The sequence below is a fragment of the Macaca fascicularis genome, chromosome 16 (genome assembly GCF_037993035.2).
Source record: "Macaca fascicularis isolate 582-1 chromosome 16, T2T-MFA8v1.1".
Classification (NCBI taxonomy): Eukaryota; Metazoa; Chordata; class Mammalia; order Primates; family Cercopithecidae; genus Macaca; species Macaca fascicularis.
In genome coordinates this window covers 1,979,774-1,999,084 of record NC_088390.1, presented here as the reverse complement: position 1 = coordinate 1,999,084, position 19,311 = coordinate 1,979,774, and the positions used below count along the sequence as shown (strand labels likewise).

The following is a 19,311-nucleotide window of genomic DNA, read 5'->3' as shown; positions in this document are numbered from 1 at the left end:
ACAGGCGTGAGCCACCGTGCCTGGCCTATGGTGATCTTTAACGGCACTATTGTAGTTGTTTTGGGGTGCCACTAACTGCACCCACATAAGATGGGGAACTTATATTGATAAATGTTGTATGTGTGCTGACTGATCCTCCAATTAACTATTCCTGTCTCTCTCCTTTGAACATATAAAGAAGAAAGCAAACAGTCTTATTGCTGATATGGAGAAAGTGGTAGTGGTCTGGATAGAAGATCAAGCCACAACATTCTCTTAAGCCAAAGCCTAATCCAGAGCAAGGCCTCACCTTTCTTCAATTCTATGAAGGCTGAGAGAGGTGAGAAAGCGGCAGAAGAGGCCAGGTGCGGTGGCTCACGCCTGTAATCCCAGCACTTTGGGAGGCCGAGGTGAGAGGATTACCTAAGCCCAGGAGTTTGATACCAGCCAGGCAACATAGTGAGACCCAGTCTCTACAAAAAACTGTCAGGGCATGGTGGTGTGCACCTGTAGTCCCAGCTACTCCGGACGCTGAGGTGAGCCGTGATTGTGCCACTGCACTCCAGCCTGGGTGACAAAGTGAGACTCTGTCTCAAAAAAAAAAAAAAGCTGCAGAAGAAAAGATGGAAGCTAGCAGATGTTGGTTCATGAGGTTTAAGGAAAGAAGTCGTCTCCATAACAAAAGTGGAAAGTGAAGCAGCAAGTGCTGATGGAGAAGCTGCAGCAAGTTCTCCAGAAGATCCAGCTAAGACCCCACCAATGAAGGTGGCTGCACTCAACAGCCGAGTTCAGCGGAGACAGAACAGTCTTCCGGAAGAAGATGCCACCAAGAACATTCATCCTAGACAGTAGAAATCAACGCCTGGCTTCAAAGCTTCAAAGGACAGGCTGACTCTCCTGTTAGGCGCCTATGCAGCTGGGGACTGTAAGGTAAAGCCAGGGCGCGCTGACCGTGTCAAAAATCCTAGGGCTCATAAGAACTATGCTGAATCTACTTTGCCTCTGCTTTATAAATAGAACCTCAAAGCCTGGATGACAGCATATCTATTTATAGTGTGGTTTATTGACTGTTTTAAGCCCACTGTTGAGACCTACTGCTCAGAAGAAGAGATTCCTTTAAAAATACGACTGCTCATTGACAATGCACCTGTTCACCCGAGGGCTCAATGGAGACACACAGTAAAGGAGATTAATACTGTTTTCATGCTTGATAACAACGTCTATTCTGCAGCCCATGCAGATCAAGGAGTAACTTTGACTTTTTAAGTCTAAGAGACACATTTCACGAGGCAATAGCCGCCAGAGTGATTCCTCTGATGGATCTGGGGAAAGTAAATTGAAAATCTGAAAAGGATTCACCATTCTAGATGCTATTAAGAACAGTTGGCTGGGCACAGTGGCTCACGCCCGTAACCCCTGGCACTTTGGGAGGCTGAGGCAGGGAGATCCCTTGAACCCAGGAGTTTGAGAGCAGCCTGGGCAACATGGCAAAATGCCGTCTCTACAAAAAACACAATTAGCCAGGTGTGGTAGCACCTGTAGTCCCAGCTTGGGAGCCTGGGAGGTGGAGACTGCAGTGAGCTATCATCAAGCCACTGCACTCCGGCCTGAGTGACAGAATGAGACCCTGTCTCAAATTAAAAAAAAAAAAAAAAGGAACATTCATGATTCATGGGAGGCCAAAATCCCAACATCGACAGGAGTTTGGAACAAGTTGATTCCCACCCTCATGGCTGACACTGAGGCTTCAAGACTTTAGTGGAGGAGGGACCTGCAGATGTGATGAAAACAACAAGAGAACTAGAATCAGAAGTGGGGCCTGAAAATGGGCCTGAACTGCTGTAATCTCAGGATCAAACCTGAACGGATGAGGAGCTGCTCCTTACGACGGGCAAGGAAAGTAGTTTCTCGAGATGAAATCTCTTCTGGTGAGGATGCTATGAGCATTGTTGAAAGGACAACAAAGGATTTAGAATTTGCAAATCCTTTTGCGATGGTTGATAAAGCAGTGACAGGACCCGAGAGGGACAGACTCCAATTTGAAAAAGTTCTACTGTGGGTAAAATGCTGTCAAACAGCATCACCTGCTACGGATAAATCTTTTGTGAAAGGAAGAGTCAACCAACGTGGCAAACTTCACTGCTGTCTTATTTTAAGAAACTGACAAAGACACCCTGATGTTCAGCAACCATTGCTGTGATCAGCCAGCCATCCACACTGAAACAAACCCCCACCAACGAGAAGATGACGACTTGCCGAAGGCTGAGATGATTGTCAGCATTTTTTAGCAAGTAAGTTTTTGTTTTTAAGAGAAGGGGTCTCCCACGTTGCTCAGTAGAACTCCTGGGCTCCTGCGATCCACCTGCCTCAGCCTCCCGGGTGGCTGGGATTACAGAGAACCGAAAGACTGGGTGTCCCATGACAGGACGACAAGGATCTGTCCAGTGTTTGATTCTCGAGATGTTCTATAAGAGCACTGTAAGAGCTGCTGTTGACAATGATGGATGAGGGTGTACAGTGAAATGAGAGTAGGAAGGAAACCTACACTGTATATGACGAAAATAAAAGAGAGGCATTGCTATTTTAGGAGCATAAAGGAGAAATAAATGATCTAAACACTGAACTGCCGGCAGAATACAGGTTTAGATCAAGATGGGAGGAGGGTCATTAAATACAAACACTGAAAGGAAAGCTGCAACTAAAAGTCAAATATCAGGGCCAATCCTTGTCAGGGAATGCCGGCAGCTCTCAGCCTACGAGGTTAATACACTGTCTTCTACAGCCAGGAACAGCACCCGTGAAACTGCCTCATGTTTGACACTGAGCCGGACTAATGCTCATCTCAAAAAACATCTTTTTGATATGTGGGAACTTTAATTTGCAGGAAGGATCACAGAAAAGACACATGGACCCAAAGGCAGCTGATACGATACCACAAAGCTCGACTGTCACCCCTGCTCCAAGATACCTCTCGGAATTGACTCTAAGAGTTCTTCAGACTCTCCTGCCTCCAGTCCCCTGAGGGTTAACACACACTCCCATGAGCCCACCTGGCTACTTCCCTTGCCAGGGAATCTCAACGCCCACGTCACACTCGGGTCACAGTCCTGGGTAGGAATTATAGCTCTGACAGCTGGTGTCGGAAGTCAGGTTCCTAAATCTATCCTCCTGCACACTTTGCAGGCCTCTGTGAAGGTGGTTAGGAATGCCGGGTACCTTATCGCCTTGACCCAGGTTCTCGGATTTGACCTCGTACAAGGTCTTCCAGTTGGTGTTACCCCCTCCAACGCCGCCGCTCTTTAGATCAGAGATGGAAACACCGTCTAAGGCTTGTCCTTCTGCGTCAAACCTGAGAACGTGAACAAACAGCGGATGATGAGTCCTCGGTATGTATGATATGCTTCTCAACACGCGACTTGTTGCTATACGCCAGACACAGGTTTCCCACCACCCGCCCAGCTTCCACACAGGTCACGGTCACCTCGGCTGAAGTCAGTATCTTCGTAATTCTCTCTTTTTTAAAATATTTAAATTAAACAGAAAAATGGTGTCAGCGTTTCACTCTGTCAGCCAGGCTGGAGTGCAATGATACAGTCACGGTTCAAGGCAGCTCTGACCTCCTGAGCTCAAGGGATCCTCCCACCTTAGCCCCGCTAAGTAACCAGGACTACCATGCCCAGGCCCATTAAAATTTTTTTTTTTTTTTTTTTTTTAGAGATAGGGTCTTGTTATGTTGACCAGGCTGAGCTCAAACTCCTGGACTCAGGCATTCCTCCTCCCTTGGCCTCCCAAAGTGCTGGGATTTCAGGGCGTGAGGCAATGCTCCTGGCCCAAAGTCTACTGAAGAAAGGGAATGACCTCTCTTTGAATCCCAGTTGCTTTGATGCCCCCCAGTGGTGAAGAGAATCACTGCCAAAGTACCGAAGAATCCTTTCTTAAACTAGCCTTGCCTATCAGCAGTGGCCGGACCACCCCAGGCCTAAAATCAGAAACCGGGAAAGTCAACAACCAGTAAGCTATAAAGTGGCCGTCTGGGCTAGTCCTTTAGGCGACTAATGCTCATTCTCAGCCAGCAGCTGCATTCTGATCTTTCCCGAAAAGTATCAGTATGGAGAGGGACAGTCAATATACCGTGATAGCAAAAGGGTTTCCATGAAAGGCCTCCTATGCCTGATACAGAAGCCAAAAGTGGTTTTTTTTGTTTTGAGACAGAGTCTTGCTTTGTCACCCAGGATGGAGGGTAGTGGTACCAACTTGGCTCGCTGCAACTTCCACCTCCTGCCAAGTGCTTCTCATGCCTCAGCCTCCCGAGTTAGCTGGGACTACAGGCACGTGCCACCACGCCTGGCTGATTTTTGTGTTTTTTGTAGAGACAAGGTTTCACCATGTTGGCCAGGCTGGTCTTGAACTCCTGGCCTCAAACAATTGCCCACCTTGGCCTCCCAAAGTGCTGGGATTACAGGCGTGAGCCACTATGCCTGGTCCAAAAGATTTTATAAACCAGAGCAACTAATCAGAAGGCATTATCTTTTTTCTTGTAGATTTACTTTCTTAGTGAAATTTTACTTTTGCTAATACTAAAGTTAAATTAATTTGTATTAGATTATGAAAATTGATTGTACTTCTTGATCACACATCAACTGATATGAAGAAAAAGGGGCCAAGGAGAAAGTGCTCAGGATCACAGCTGCGGCAGAGAGGAGCCGGCCTGAGATGAAAGGCATATGCCAAACACCATCCGACGGTGGGTAACTGCACAGAGAACAGGCTCCCGAAACAGAGACCATCGAACAGAATGGATGGTGCCCTAAGCTGCAGACAACTGCCTTCTCCTGTCAGGTCAGCGGCTAAATCCCTCACAGGGGCACAGCAAGGCCCATAAATCTGTTTCTCCACTACTAGCTACACAAGTTTACGGTTTCGAAAGCTCCAAGGACATATTTGCCACCAAAGACCACTCGTCAGGAGTGGTGACTAGCAAGAGCAAGGAGAGAGGTGGCCCTTCTTACAGTAAAAACTCTACATTGTTATGGCCAAGATCTAAACATCTCTAATCCTTGTCCAGATAGCGTGTGTGCACTGAACTTGTCTTTGATCAATGCCAAGTTATTTTATTCTGGGGACAGCCGTGCTTTTTATGTTGACTAGGATCATGGTTACTGGCAAGTAAAATATGAAGACCTTAATGTGGGAATGCAATTAACCTGGAGTGGAGCTTCAGAGCGCGAAAGAAAATCAAGCAACAAGAACAAACCAAATCTGTGGCTAGTTCTGGTCAGACTATGGACGGACCCTGCAGTGCGGCAGACACGTGTGGCCCACAGTGCTCGTGCGGATGGCTTAGTGACTGAACATTCCAGAAGATGGCTCAGGAAACTGGTCAGACACCAGTGCCATTGGTTCAAATGAGTCAAAACAAAGGAGGAGTATATAAAATAAGCTCATTCTTCAGTTGCTTAAATCCTAAGACACAGCTGGAAACCGACGCACATCCCCCGTGACTACAGCTACAGGAATTACTGAAGCTCGGGCTGGCGAAGTGTTTTCCCTGCCCGCATCAATCTTTGCATCCCGTGTTTCGGTTTGAAGCACTCTTTTAAGACAGAGTTTGAATGTCCTGAAAAGCTAGATACAGTGAGGAGATTTTAACAGGCTCTCCTCATCCCTTGAGTGCTTTGGGAATAGCAATCTAATCCTAACAAAAAGCCCATTGTTCTCACCACACTTGATCAGAGTCCAGTGAATACACACTAGAAGATGTGATCGGCACCAAAGACTTGACAGAGAAAGAAAGCGTGGGTTCCCCCCACACCACCGAGGCCCAGAGCTGAAGCCCTGGAAAGCAAGGCGCCCTCAGCACTCCGCACAGCTGCTGAAGCCTGGCCGTCCCCTCCTGTGGCAGGATCGAGGTCAGCAGGCAGCACTCACATTCTAATTGCCTCCTCCGACTCTAGGTTTGTCCTGGGAGGACAGGTTTGTCAGTTTAAGGACTTTAAAGCCCTCCTCTCGGAAGGCATAACGCCTCCCAGAAACACAGGAGCTGCACCACTCAGTAACGAAGCCTTCTGCTCGGCAGAGCTCACATACTGACCGGAACCAGCTTTTCTCAAAGCCCAGCCTCAAGTAACCCTTTGTTTAGCCCCACAAAACTTACCAACCACGGAGCTTATAGGCCTCCGGGATGTCAGGATTCACAATGATAGTGCTTGAAGACAGCACGGAGAGGCTCCGTCCACCGAAATCAGAGACTCTGGCTCCTTTGATGGCCAACACGGGCTGTCTAGAACCATCAAATTTATCAGCCTGTAAGAGAAACACCAGACATAGACAAGTGTCACTGGCAGGAAGAACAGAGACGGTTTTTATAGGAAACAAGGCAGTCAATAGTAGAGTGAATGTAATCAGTGTACACGGAATCTTATACAAGACAGACCTCACACACGAGAATCTGCTCAGAGACACATCGAAACTATCACCGCTTTCCTCGAGTCGGGGGAAAGAGCGTTTCCCCACGTAAAGCTTGAATCACAGCAAATCTCACGGAAGATAAAGGATTTCAAGTATTTGCCAGACAGCACAACCCTTCCCATCTACACGGTGAAAGCTCCCAACTCATAGGACAAAATCACCCCCACGAGGAGCTTCTCCTGTGTGTGCTGACCGCCCCATCCTACAGGACAAGACCGCCTCCCCGCCAGGAGCTCCTCCTGTGTGTGCTGACCGCCCCATCCTACAGGACAAGACCGCCTCCCCGCCAGGAGCTCCTCCTGTGTGTGCTGACCGCCCCATCCTAGCACTTACATCTTCCCCCCACAGCGTGGCAGTCACCACCTTCCCAGATGTGTCCATCAGGTAGATATTCCTCTTGGCAACCTCTCTGTTGTTAGACCTCACTGTGATTTTAGTGGCATCTTCGTAGCTCTTGCAGATCCCGATGATGTCTAAAACACAGGCGCGTGTGAGCAGGAGGCGTTCAAGGCTCCCACTCTGACGCCAGCAAAGGGTGAAGGGCAAGCACTGAAGTCCTGACACCGCCCCGTACGGTGCAAAGAAAGCGAGTCCTCCCTGCTCCTCCGTCCCATGCATGAGCTTACCTACGAGTGAGTCTTTCGACTTGCTCTCGAGGTCATCGATCCCCGTGAAATCAAACTGAACCGTAGGTAAATGACGGTCGTCTTCACAGGGCATGACGGAAGTCTCGTTATTGAAGGTCATCTCGTAGTCATTTTTAACAGCTGTGAACTGTTTGTTAGCAATCTTCAGAGTGCCTTTCGAGAAATAATACACCTGCGCAGGAGGCCACGTCACAGAATTTGAGACTGCCATCATATTGGACAGAAACCCCTGGTCTGTCACCACACACCCCTCCCCTGGGCCAGAGTCTTCTCATCCGCCTCCACCCCGGGGCGTGTCAGTTCTCAAGTCAGCACAGCCATACCTTGTTCACTTCAATAAGGGGAAAGAACTTGTCCACTTGCTCGTTGAAAGCTGCGGCTCTGATTTCACCCTGCAGAAGCAAGTGGGCAGGTTAGGGCTGCGGGACTGAGCACAGGCCACCCCAGCACCAAGTGACACTGGGATTGAGCACAGGCCACCCCAGCACCAAGTGACACTGGGACTGAGCACAGGCCACCCCAGCACCAAGTGACACTGGGACTGAGCACAGGCCACCCCAGCACCAAGTGACACTGGGACTGAGCACAGGCCACCCCAGCACCAAGTGACACTGGGACTGAGCACAGGCCACCCCAGCACCAAGTGACACTGGGACTGAGCACAGGCCACCCCAGCACCAAGTGACACTGGGACTGAACACAGGCCACCCCAGCACCAAGTGACACTGGGACTGAACACAGGCCACCACAGCACCAAGTGACACTGGGATCGAACACAGGCCACCCCAGCACCAAGTGACACTGGGACGGAACACAGGCCACCCCAGCACCAAGAGACACTGGGACTGAGCACAGGCCACCCCAGCACCAAGTGACACTGGGACTGAACACAGGCCACCCCAGCACCAAGAGACACTGGGACTGAGCACAGGCCACCCCAGCACCAAGTGACACTGGGATCGAACACAGGCCACCCCAGCATCAAGAGACACTGGGACTGAGCACAGGCCACCCCAGCACCAAGTGACACTGGGATCGAACACAGGCCACCCCAGCATCAAGAGACACTGGGACTGAGCACAGGCCACCCCAGCACCAAGTGACACTGGGATCGAACACAGGCCACCCCAGCATCAAGAGACACTGGGACTGAACACAGGCCACCCCAGCACCAAGTGACACTGGGACGGAACACAGGCCACCCCAGCACCAAGTGACACTGGGACTGAGCACAGGCCACCCCAGCACCAAGTGACACTGGGATCGAACACAGGCCACCCCAGCACCAAGTGACACTGGGACTGAACACAGGCCACCCCAGCACCAAGTGACACTGGGACTGAGCACAGGCCACCCCAGCACCAAGTGACACTGGGACTGAGCACAGGCCACCCCAGCACCAAGTGACACTGGGATCGAACACAGGCCACCCCAGCACCAAGTGACACTGGGATTGAACACAGGCCACCCCAGCACCAAGTGACACTGGGATCAAACACAGGCCACCCCAGCACCAAGTGACACTGGGACGGAGCACAGGCCACCCCAGCACCAAGTGACACTGGGACGGAACACAGGCCACCCCAGCACCAAGTGACACTGGGACTGAGCACAGGCCACCCCAGCACCAAGTGACAATGGGATCGAACACAGGCCACCCCAGCACCAAGTGACACTGGGATCGAACACAGGCCACCCCAGCACCAAGTGACACTGGGATTGAGCACAGGCCACCCCAGCACCAAGTGACACTGGGACGGAGCACAGGCCACCCCAGCACCAAGTGACACTGGGACGGAACACAGGCCACCCCAGCACCAAGTGACACTGGGACTGAGCACAGGCCACCCCAGCACCAAGTGACACTGGGATCGAACACAGGCCACCCCAGCACCAAGTGACACTGGGACTGAACACAGGCCACCCCAGCACCAAGTGACACTGGGACTGAGCACAGGCCACCCCAGCACCAAGTGACACTGGGATCGAACACAGGCCACCCCAGCACCAAGTGACACTGGGACGGAACACAGGCCACCCCAGCACCAAGTGACACTGGGATCGAACACAGGCCACCCCAGCACCAAGTGACACTGGGACGGAACACAGGCCACCCCAGCACCAAGTGACACTGGGACTGAACACAGGCCACCCCAGCACCAAGTGACACTGGGATCGAACACAGGCCACCCCAGCACCAAGTGACACTGGGATCGAACAGAGGCCACCCCAGCACCAAGTGACACTGGGATCGAACACAGGCCACCCCAGCACCAAGTGACACTGGGACTGAACACAGGCCACCACAGCACCAAGTGACACTGGGATCGAACACAGGCCACCCCAGCACCAAGTGACACTGGGACGGAACACAGGCCACCCCAGCACCAAGTGACACTGGGATCGAACACAGGCCACCCCAGCACCAAGTGACACTGGGATCGAACACAGGCCACCCCAGCACCAAGTGACACTGGGACTGAGCACAGGCCACCCCAGCACCAAGTGACACTGGGATCGAACACAGGCCACCCCAGCACCAAGTGACACTGGGACTGAGCACAGGCCACCCCAGCACCAAGTGACACTGGGATCGAACACAGGCCACCCCAGCACCAAGTGACATCTGAGAGCAGGGGCACACACACAAACGGGGCCCAGAGAGGACTACGGACATCCCAGGAACCCGCATTTTACAGTCACACATTCAAGTCACTGGCCCCGCTGAAGAATGAGAATTTCAACTAGCTGATCCCATGATCATGCTGCATTAGCCTCAACTGAGAAACACAACAGCACAAAAGGGCAACGACGAGTTTAATTTATTCTGACAATAAAAACCAAAAACAGCTGAATACTGAGGGACACGCCCGGAGCCCACGAGGAAGGTGCTGCACGGGGGTGATTCACCAGCTCCCTTCAGCTGCCCTCTCGGTGACAAACCACTTCACATTCGGGGCCATTGCCAAAAATGTCAGAATAAGTCATGTTTTCAAGTTGCTTGTGATCTGATTTTCACTTTTGCTTTTCTGTCAGCCAGAATGCTACAGGTGGACAAGAAATTTTAGCCAACCCACCACACATTGGAGCAATACTTTGTAAAAAAAAAAAAAAAAAAAAAAAAAAAAAAAAAAATTAGGTTCTAATATTGATTCTGCCATCACACAGTCAAATATTCTGGGTGTTAACTTCCAGAAAAAAAAAAAGACATCTACTTTTTTTTCTCCCCCTTTGGGAGTTTGAACCGACAGGAAATCTGCAGCAGTTTGAAAAGAAGGCTGAAGTACATTTTAGGAATTATTATTATTACTATTATTATTATTATTATTATTTAGATGGAGTCTTGCTCTATCGCCCAGGCTAGAGTGCAGTGGTGCAATCTTGGCTGGCTGCAACCTCTGCCTCCTGGGTTCAAGCGATTCTCCTGCCTCAGCCTCCCAAGTAGCTAGGACTACAGGCACCTGCCACCACACCTGGCTAATTTTTGTATTTTTAGTATAAACGGGGTTTCACTATGTTAGCCAGGCTGGTCTCAAACTCCTGACCTCAAGTGATCTGCCCACCTTGGCCTCCCAAAGTGCTGGAATTACAGGCGTGAGCCACCATGCCCGGCAATTTCAGGAATTATTAATAAAACTAACAGATGAACAGCTATCAAGACTGTCATGCTTCCATGGGATAGGAATTTTGTCTCATTGTCATGGTTTGGTTTAGTTTAAATAAAGCAAATAAAGAATGTGCACAGTCAGAGCCCATTTCCCACAAAACCATTTCTGTACCAAGGGCACAACTGTGTGCCTTCTGCGGTGGCCCAAAGCTGCACTGTGCTCACAAGCAGGCATCACCTCCCGTGCTCTGACTGCACCTGCCAGCAAATCAGATGGTCTCCAGTCCCTCCTGCCCATGGGGCTACTTACACATTTAGAAAACTACTTTCTACTGCTACAAACACTGTACTTGAGATCAAAGATTTTATTTATGACCTTAACCCTCTACTCCAGACAGCATCAAAAGACAGAGGGAAAAGCACAATAACAATCATGCTTGTCTCTGGCCTACTATTATTTTTCACCTCATAGGCCCGCAGAGCTGAGCTTTTTGTTTCTCAGTGAGTCTACTACTTACTTCCCCACGTGACAAATACTCACACTTTCATCAACCAGTTCTAGAGAGAAAAGCTTCCCTTCCCCTCGGGAGTTGCTCCAGGTACGGATCTGACTTTTGTTGGTAACACGAGCACAAATAGTCCACCTACAAACCAAATCGATTATATTAGTGTTTGGAGTCTTCCTTAGAAAAGATCAAGTAAGAAATCATCTTCCTACAGCCTTTCTCGTCTTCAAACACATATTTCATTTTCCAACCTGTATTTTAATCCAGCTAATTAAAACCCCAAGATGACACATTGGTTTGACAGTTTACAGAATAAGCAAATAGTAAAACATGCAAGGTGATTTAATACTAACTCATTCTCCTGTCAAATAAGTAAATTTATAAACTCTCTCCCTTCTCCAAAAAGCATCACCAAGGCAACAATATCCCCTTAATGAAAGGTTCTAAGCTGGAAAATACAGTAACACCAGCAATTATATTTTGCCATGGTTTTCAATTATGGGAACTGATATAACTGGTGTCAAACTTCTGTCTCACTCCTAATGTACCCTGAATAGAAATCCACGATGTCGGTGGACCATCAGGGAGAACACGCCGAGGCAGCATGACCTTGCAGAGAGGCACGGAAAAAGGAGGCACAGGGCACATTAGGTACCTTACTTATAATTTCACAGGGAAAAATATCTTCCTACATTACAGAGTATTGAAGAATAAATGTAAACATATCTGGAAGGATTCTGAAAAAGGAACTCTAATTTTTAACTATTCAAATTACTTTATTTTGTGTATTTGTTTTGTGAGACAGAATTTCACTCTGTCACTCAGGCAGGAGTGCAGTGGCACGATTTCAGCTCACTGCAACCTCTGCCTCCCGCGTTCAAGTGATTCTCCTGCCTCAGCCTCCTGAGTAGCTGGGATTACAGGAGTCCGCCACCACACCTGGCTAATGTTTGTATTTTTAGTAGACACAGGGTTTCACCATGTCAGCCAGGCTGGTCTCGAACTCCCGACCTCAGGTGATCCGCCCACCTCAGCCTCCTAAAGTGCCGGGATGACAGGCATGAGCCACCGCGCCCAGCCTCAAATTAATTTTTAGTGGAAAAAGTCATATAAATGAAATATAGGCTCAGGGTATGTTAATGTGGTTAATACAAATTCTGCAGATTATCTAGCCAACTAAACCAAAGACGAAGTCACCTATTTATAGGAGAAGAGTAAACGCCTTTTGAATTATCAGAAATATTTATTTTTACTCATAAGACTACCAACTGATTAAGCATTAAATATTTTTAATTTCAAATTCTTTCAAAATGAATGAAACCTCACAGGCTATGGCAGATTGCTATTGCTATATTTTCCAACAAGAGTTAAAGGTTGCCACAATCTGTACCCCTTTCCTCCTCAGAAAAAAAAAAAGAGTAAACCCATTTTATTTGGTGGTAACCCTGAAGTTTGCGCATAAATAACTCAAGGGTCCATAACAGCTTCTACGATTCTGTAATCACACTCTGAACTTATTCTATGCATAACTCACTTGGACTGGTAAGGAGTGAGGCTGGCAATGGGCACCACTTTGGACTGTGTTCCCCCAGAAGTGTTTGACAGGCTGGGACCTCCAGCTTTTCCAAATGTCTTTGAAGCACCATAAGCCTTAGAAACAGTGGAACCTTAAAAAACAAACGCAAACAGAAAGGAGCATTATTATTCTACTTAGCTTTTTTATAGTAAGCTTTACAATAACTCTAAATGTTTGAGGTGCCGCTAGTGAAATCCTATAACACGAGAGGCAAAGCTTTTCCTTTGTAGCATGCAAGAGATACGCAGATCAAACAGAGACTGAGGCTGGAGGCTAGGAAAGCAATCTAGAACGAAGGCTGCGCACACAGACGCTCACTGTTACGTTTGCTGACGTCAGCCCCGAGGTCAAGGCAATAATGGTAATGAATCCAGACACTGTTCTTTCTGAAGGCCACCCTCTTACACACTTCTCTTGCCTCAATGGGCAAGATAACGGGTCAGAAAAAGGAAATCAACTGTCGTAACTGGTAAAACTGACGGCAAGGCACGAGTTACGTAAGAAAAAAAGCAAGAGGAAAGACAGGACGTAAAGGACGTATCACAAATCGATGGCCTCCGAATCCCCAGACAACTCCCAGATCTCCACGCGTCTAGAGGACTAAATAGTCTAGAGTGAAGTCCGTAAGAATGAGTTGAGTAAAGGGCAGGAATCAGTTCTGGTCAAGACACATAAGTGGGTGACCACTAAGACCCTTCCGCCTCCTTAATCCAAACCTGAGCAGCTGCCCGGCACCGGGAAGCCACAGGGATCAGATGCGTTCTTTTAGACGCACCACGTGTCTGCAAAACTCAACCTCCAAATTCAGAAAATATAATTTAGTTCAGTGATTTCATACCCTCTATATCAAAACATTTTTTCAGAATAGAATTTGGCTAAAAGGATCAATACACCATCTATCCAGTATTTATTTACGGAGTTTCCACAGCATGTACCACACCCTTCTAGGCACTCGTAGTAATTAGTAAAAAATATACATAGGAGTGTTCCAGGGTTAAAATTTTCTGTTCTAACGGGGGAGTCAAGAGAGATCAATACACACACAACAGTAATTACCTCAAGACTGTGTACGGAAACGCATGTCCTTTGTAGAATACATGTGTATACCCATACGTAATTTATAATTTCATAAAACACACACAAGCATCCATTCATCCAATTTATTTCATGCTGGGTAGCTTCTCCTCCGTACATATCCAGTTCATTTTCTTTCACTACATAGTTTAGGGAACATTAACTGATTTTCATTTTTTTGAGACAAGGTCTTGCTCTGTCCCCCAGGCTGGAGTGCAGTGGCATGATCTTAGCTCGCTGCAGCCTCAAATTCCTGAGCTCAAACAATCCTTCCACTTCAGCTTCTCGAGTGACTGGGGCTATAGGCGTGCACCACCATGCCCGACTGATTCTTTTAAAAAAATTTTTATAGAGATAGGATCTTACTATGTTGTCCAGGCTGGTATCAAACTCCTGGGCTAAGCAATCCTCCCTGCTCTGGCCTCCCAAAGTGCTGGGATTACAGGTGTAAGCCACTGTGCCCAGCCCAGATTTTTTTAAATGTATTTTAATATAAGGCAAAGATAGACAACCAGAAAAATAATTCTGTGGAGGGAGAGAGAGGAATAATGTACTATTTGTATATCAGCCTAAGGAAATGATTATTTACTACGTTAGAGTCTATTTCACCACCCTCTTCAAAAGTGTATGTGTGTGTGTGTGTGTATTTTTTTTTTTTTTTTTTTGAGACAGAATCTCACTCTGTTGTCCAAGCTAGAGGGCACTGGTGCAAACTTGGCTCACTGCAACCTCCACCTCCTGGGTTCAAACGATTCTCATGCCTCAGCCTCCCGAGTAGCTGGGATTACAGGCACACACCACCGCGCCTGATTAATTTTTGTATTTTCAGTAGAGATGGGGTTTCACCATGTTGGCCACGCTGGTCTCGAACTCCTGCAGGTGATCTGCCCACCTCAGCCTCCCAGAGTGCTGGGATTATAAGCGTGAGCCACCACGCCTGGCCAACAGCATATTATTTGAGAGTTGTGTATAAATAGATCCACTTATAAAAGGAGAGAGAGAGAGAGAGAGAGCTCGTAAGAGCGAGAAAGAAAGCGAGAGAGAGAGAGAGCTCGTAAAAGTGAGAGAGCGAGCGAGCGAGAGAGAGAGCTCGTAAGAGCGAGAGAGGTAGACAGACATTGCGAGGCAGATTAAAAACAACGAAGAGCAATGGGGGGGAACGTCCTGAAAGTTTCACAGAAACATTAGTGACGTCTTAACCTCGCTTTTCTTAGAATCTTAGCACTGAAAAATAGAAACTAATAGTTGAGGGGAGGAGAGGAGGTGTATGTGAAGCCGTGACAGAAAAAAGGACCTCTAAAAATAAATCCAACCACATTCTACAAATCCAAATTTTCAACGGTGACTTCCCAGATCAAGAGGTTCCTAAAGTAAAGGCCAGAAAGTAAACAAAATGATTTCATTAGGGCCTCTCAGGACCTGCTGCAGAGAAAAGTAAATGAAGAAACCATTTCTCATCCATGAAATTGAGAAGGAGAACCTATGACCAATGTAAGTAATACTGTCTTCACGCAAACGATAAACACCCACGAGGCCCAAAATGGGAAACTTGGAGACGGACAAGCCAAATTTACTAAGTGGGTCCTGAATAGTTAAGAGGCAAGAACTTGAAAGGAATGCAAATTCGCAGAAAGTCAGAGGGTGTAAAACCTGAAGAGGTGGGAAACTAAGAAACTACATGGTAAACTATGAACAGAGAAGAATGTATCAATTTGATTTTTTTTTTTTTTTTAAAAAGTCTGACTATTAAGTATCTTTAAAAGACTATCTTTGGCTGGACACTCTGGCTCACACCTATAATCCCAGCACTTTGGGAGGCCAAGGACGGAGGATTGCTTGAGGCTAGGAGTTTGAGACCAGCCAGGGCAACATAGTAAGACATCATTTCTACAAAAAAATTAGCCAGGCACAGCGGCATGTGCCCACAGTACCACCTACTTGGGAGGTTAAGGCTGCAATGAGCTGTGATGGTACCACTGCACTCCAGCCTGGGTGACAGAGCAAGATCCTACCTCAAAAAAAAAAAAAAAAAAAAAGACAATCTTTAATCATTTTTTCAATCACATACTCTAAAATATGAATCAGAATTTTCCTTTGCAAGACACAACCCTGTAATGAATGGCATCTGGAAAACTCCCTTTAGTCCCAGATTAAATTTCAAAACATGATTCCCAAGCCTGACGCCCACGGTCAGCGCGTGCCCTCGTGAGGCGTCTTACCCGCTCCCGAGCTTCCATGCTGTTGCTGGGGCTTGCTGCTTGCCGCCGGGCTGCCTGCTGACGCTGGAGGAGCTGCTTGTGGCTGCCCATGTCCTGAAGACCAAAAGGGAAAGCTCATTTTAGTGCAAAGGATTTGAGTTAAGAGATTTAAACTGGGGTGGAAGAAATGCTCTGGGAAAGTGTAAATTTTTTTATTTTGTCAAAGACTCCCATGGGTTAGAATTCATGCGGAGGCATTCAACGGCACGCAGTGCATCTGCTAGGGGTTCACTTTGTGTTTTCATTACACAAAAGGTTGGCTCCATCTACCTTTCACCTGCTTAGAATTGATAGCCTTCAGTTTTAATGAGGTTCTCCCCTAAAGCCTTGCCCATTTCTCCTGCAACAACCTGCAGTAAAGTCACTGGGTTGAATCTGGGACATTACCACTATTTCCATAGCAACAAATCGATGTCATCAACAGAACCGTGTGTTCACCGCAGGATCAATCAGAAGAAAAAGCTGGGTGGTAAGAAAAACCTAAAAGCAGTTCAATTGTCTCTGAAGTGCTCCTGCTTCAAAGGAAAAGGAGACATTCGGAAAGGATTCTACCCTCTCCCTCCCAAACAAAGCAACCTTATTTTGCAACTGACAGTTGGTGGAAAACGCAAGTTGAAAGAGGCTCCGGTACCGTGAAGTGCTGGTGAACCGTCACAGCAGGGAGAGATGACAATGGGGTTCAGAAGCAGGTGTGTCAAGGAAACAGGCAGATTAAAAGGAAAGGGGGGAAATGAGCGTGTCTGAAGCAGAAAATAAGAAATGCCACCGTAAGAGTATGTATTTACCCACCACTCCTTACACAAGTGTTGATGGAGCTGAAGAATGTGAAAACTATAAAATACACCTCATTTTGTGAAATAACAGATTTCTGGAATTTGACTTTGCCTTGGCGACTGGCTCTAAAAGGCAGAAGTCAGCCTCCTCTGGGCAGCTCACCAAGGGTACCTGCAGCACACAAAGGCAACTCAAAAAAATGTCCTAGAGTGCCCTAAGAACAAAAATGGTACCCACAGCTGGGAGGGCTTCCCACCTGCCACCCTGTCTCTGCCTTCTCCAACTGATGAGTTTGCGTTCCTGCTGCGTTTTCCAAGGTCCTAACTCAAACGGGCACGTTACACACTGATTTGATTTACTTCTGCCAATATTACTCTTAACTGGCACGACTAAATGAGAGGTGGTGGTGCCATTAGAGTAAAATAAATTTAGCATAAAATTAAAAAGGTTAAACGGAACCATTTAGTTCTTCCTATGGAGAGAAGAATTGAGAGACCTTATTTACATAGAAAAAGAGCCAGATTACTGACAGTGAAATCTCTGTGTTTACATTTTGGCTTTTCCATTATCTCTGAATTTACAAAGTGTCACATAAAATTGCAAAGGAAAACTGCTCTTCTCTGACGAGGCATCTCGTGAAGGAACAGTCTAAAATTCTGTAGTGAACCTTTTTTAAAATCAGTAGAAAAAGATGAGTTGCTCAGGAAATAGTACTGGGGCTAAGTGGTTGGAAAGAAATAGAACAAAAGCTGTATCTTTACCTGCTTCATGAATTATATTCAAGAGAATAAAGATGTAAACATTCAAAAATAGAAGAGTACCATAAAAATACATAAGCCCCTGCTACACTCCCTCCCACTTCCTCCCTCCAAAATCTCTAAACTAGATAATTCCCTCCTCAGATCATGTCTGCTTGTTTAAGAACCTTGATGAAAAGGACGTGGTCATCCAATCTTGCTGATCACATAGATTCAATTTCTATAAAAATGTAGCTAAATCAGGCCGGGCGCGGTGGCTCACGCCTGTAATCCCAGCACTCTGGGAGGCCAGGGCGGGCGGATCACGAGGTCACGAGATCGAGACCCTCCTGGCTAACATGGTGAAACCCCATCTCTACTAAAAATACAAAAAAATTAGCTGGGCGCCGTGGCAGGCGCCTGTAGTCCCAGCTACTCAGGAGGCTGAGGCAGGAGAATGGTGTGAACCCGGGAGGCAGAGCTTGCAGTGAGCAGAGATCCGGCCACTGCACTCCAGCCTGGGCGACAGAGCGAGACTCCATCTCAACAAAAAAATGTAGCTAAATCGTAAGAGGGATCTACCATAGACACATTCCCAGGGACAGAAAGTAGAAGGGTTACCAGAGACTGGCCGGAGTGGGGAATGGAGAGCTCGTGTTTAACGGGCACGAGAGTTTCGGTTTGGGATGACGAAAAAGTTCCAAAGATGGATGGTTTTGATGGCTGTACAACAACAATGTTGATGGACTTAATGTCACTGAACTGTATGCTTAAAAATGGTCAAATGTAAATTTCATGTTAGGTATATTTTACCACAACTTTTAAAAATGTGACTTACCTTAATTTACCTATTCTAAGATCCACATTTTTTTCATGTAAATCAATGTCTTACCATCACCTCCTTTTAGTAGTACATAATATAACGGTACAGTCTTGTGATCACTGGATTCTGAGATTCAATGAAGCACAGCATATTTAACCAGTCTCCAATCAAGCCCTATAATATGTATAAATAATAACTACCCTTTTTTGAGTGCTTACCCTGCTTCAGGTACTGCATTCAGGAGAATGCAGGTACATGCATTCCTACAGTGCCTGCCAGCCCTATGACGTAGACACTATTATCATACCCTCTAACAGATGAGAACGCTGGGTTAGAGGAACCATGTAACCTGCTCAAATCGCACAGCTGGGAAGCAGGACATCATCCTGAACTGAGCCTTTTATGACTAGATCCATGTACTTCATCATCATCTTGGTAACTGTGAACTGTGAACAACCAATTCTGGCAGCCGCAACTCTAGTTATGAGATCTGGTAATTAGGAAAAGCTACTAATCCACTTACTAGAGCCAATCCTTAATTCCTGCTCTGGACCAGATGTGCAAATCTGGCACAAGAGACAAGAGACGGCCCAGAGCCAAATGGACGGCAAGAAATCAGTGCATTCGACACAGCAAGAGCTACCTTCCAGGGAACGCACGGCAGCACAGCAGCGGGCCACGAGACCGAGAAAATTCAGTCTACAGCTAAGTAAAAATCCCTCCAAAAATTAAATTACGCCCCAAAGCAGTAATGCAGAGACTTAACTTCTGATACATCTTCTGCTTTGTGTCACCTGCAAATCAAACCATTCCAATAACACAGGTCAACATTACGGTAAGTCTCGCTCTTATTCCCCAGGCT

The 19,311-nt window shown here is 47.2% G+C and overlaps 1 protein-coding gene across 2 annotated transcripts in view; it reads right to left on the bottom strand.

Annotated features, from left to right (window-relative positions):
• The window catches only part of RPA1 (replication protein A1), a 64,045-nt gene that overhangs the window by 11,789 nt on the left and 32,945 nt on the right, over positions 1-19,311 (bottom strand). For both annotated transcript variants that reach the window (XM_045375672.2, XM_045375671.2), the window contains exons 6-13: positions 16,077-16,169; positions 12,742-12,874; positions 11,243-11,345; positions 7,418-7,486; positions 7,074-7,266; positions 6,781-6,920; positions 6,134-6,282; positions 3,196-3,328 (exon numbers count right to left, since the gene is read on the bottom strand). In XM_045375672.2, the coding sequence (XP_045231607.2) occupies positions 3,196-3,328; positions 6,134-6,282; positions 6,781-6,920; positions 7,074-7,266; positions 7,418-7,486; positions 11,243-11,345; positions 12,742-12,874; positions 16,077-16,169 (1,013 nt within the window). The remainder of the gene's footprint in view (positions 1-3,195; positions 3,329-6,133; positions 6,283-6,780; positions 6,921-7,073; positions 7,267-7,417; positions 7,487-11,242; positions 11,346-12,741; positions 12,875-16,076; positions 16,170-19,311) is intronic.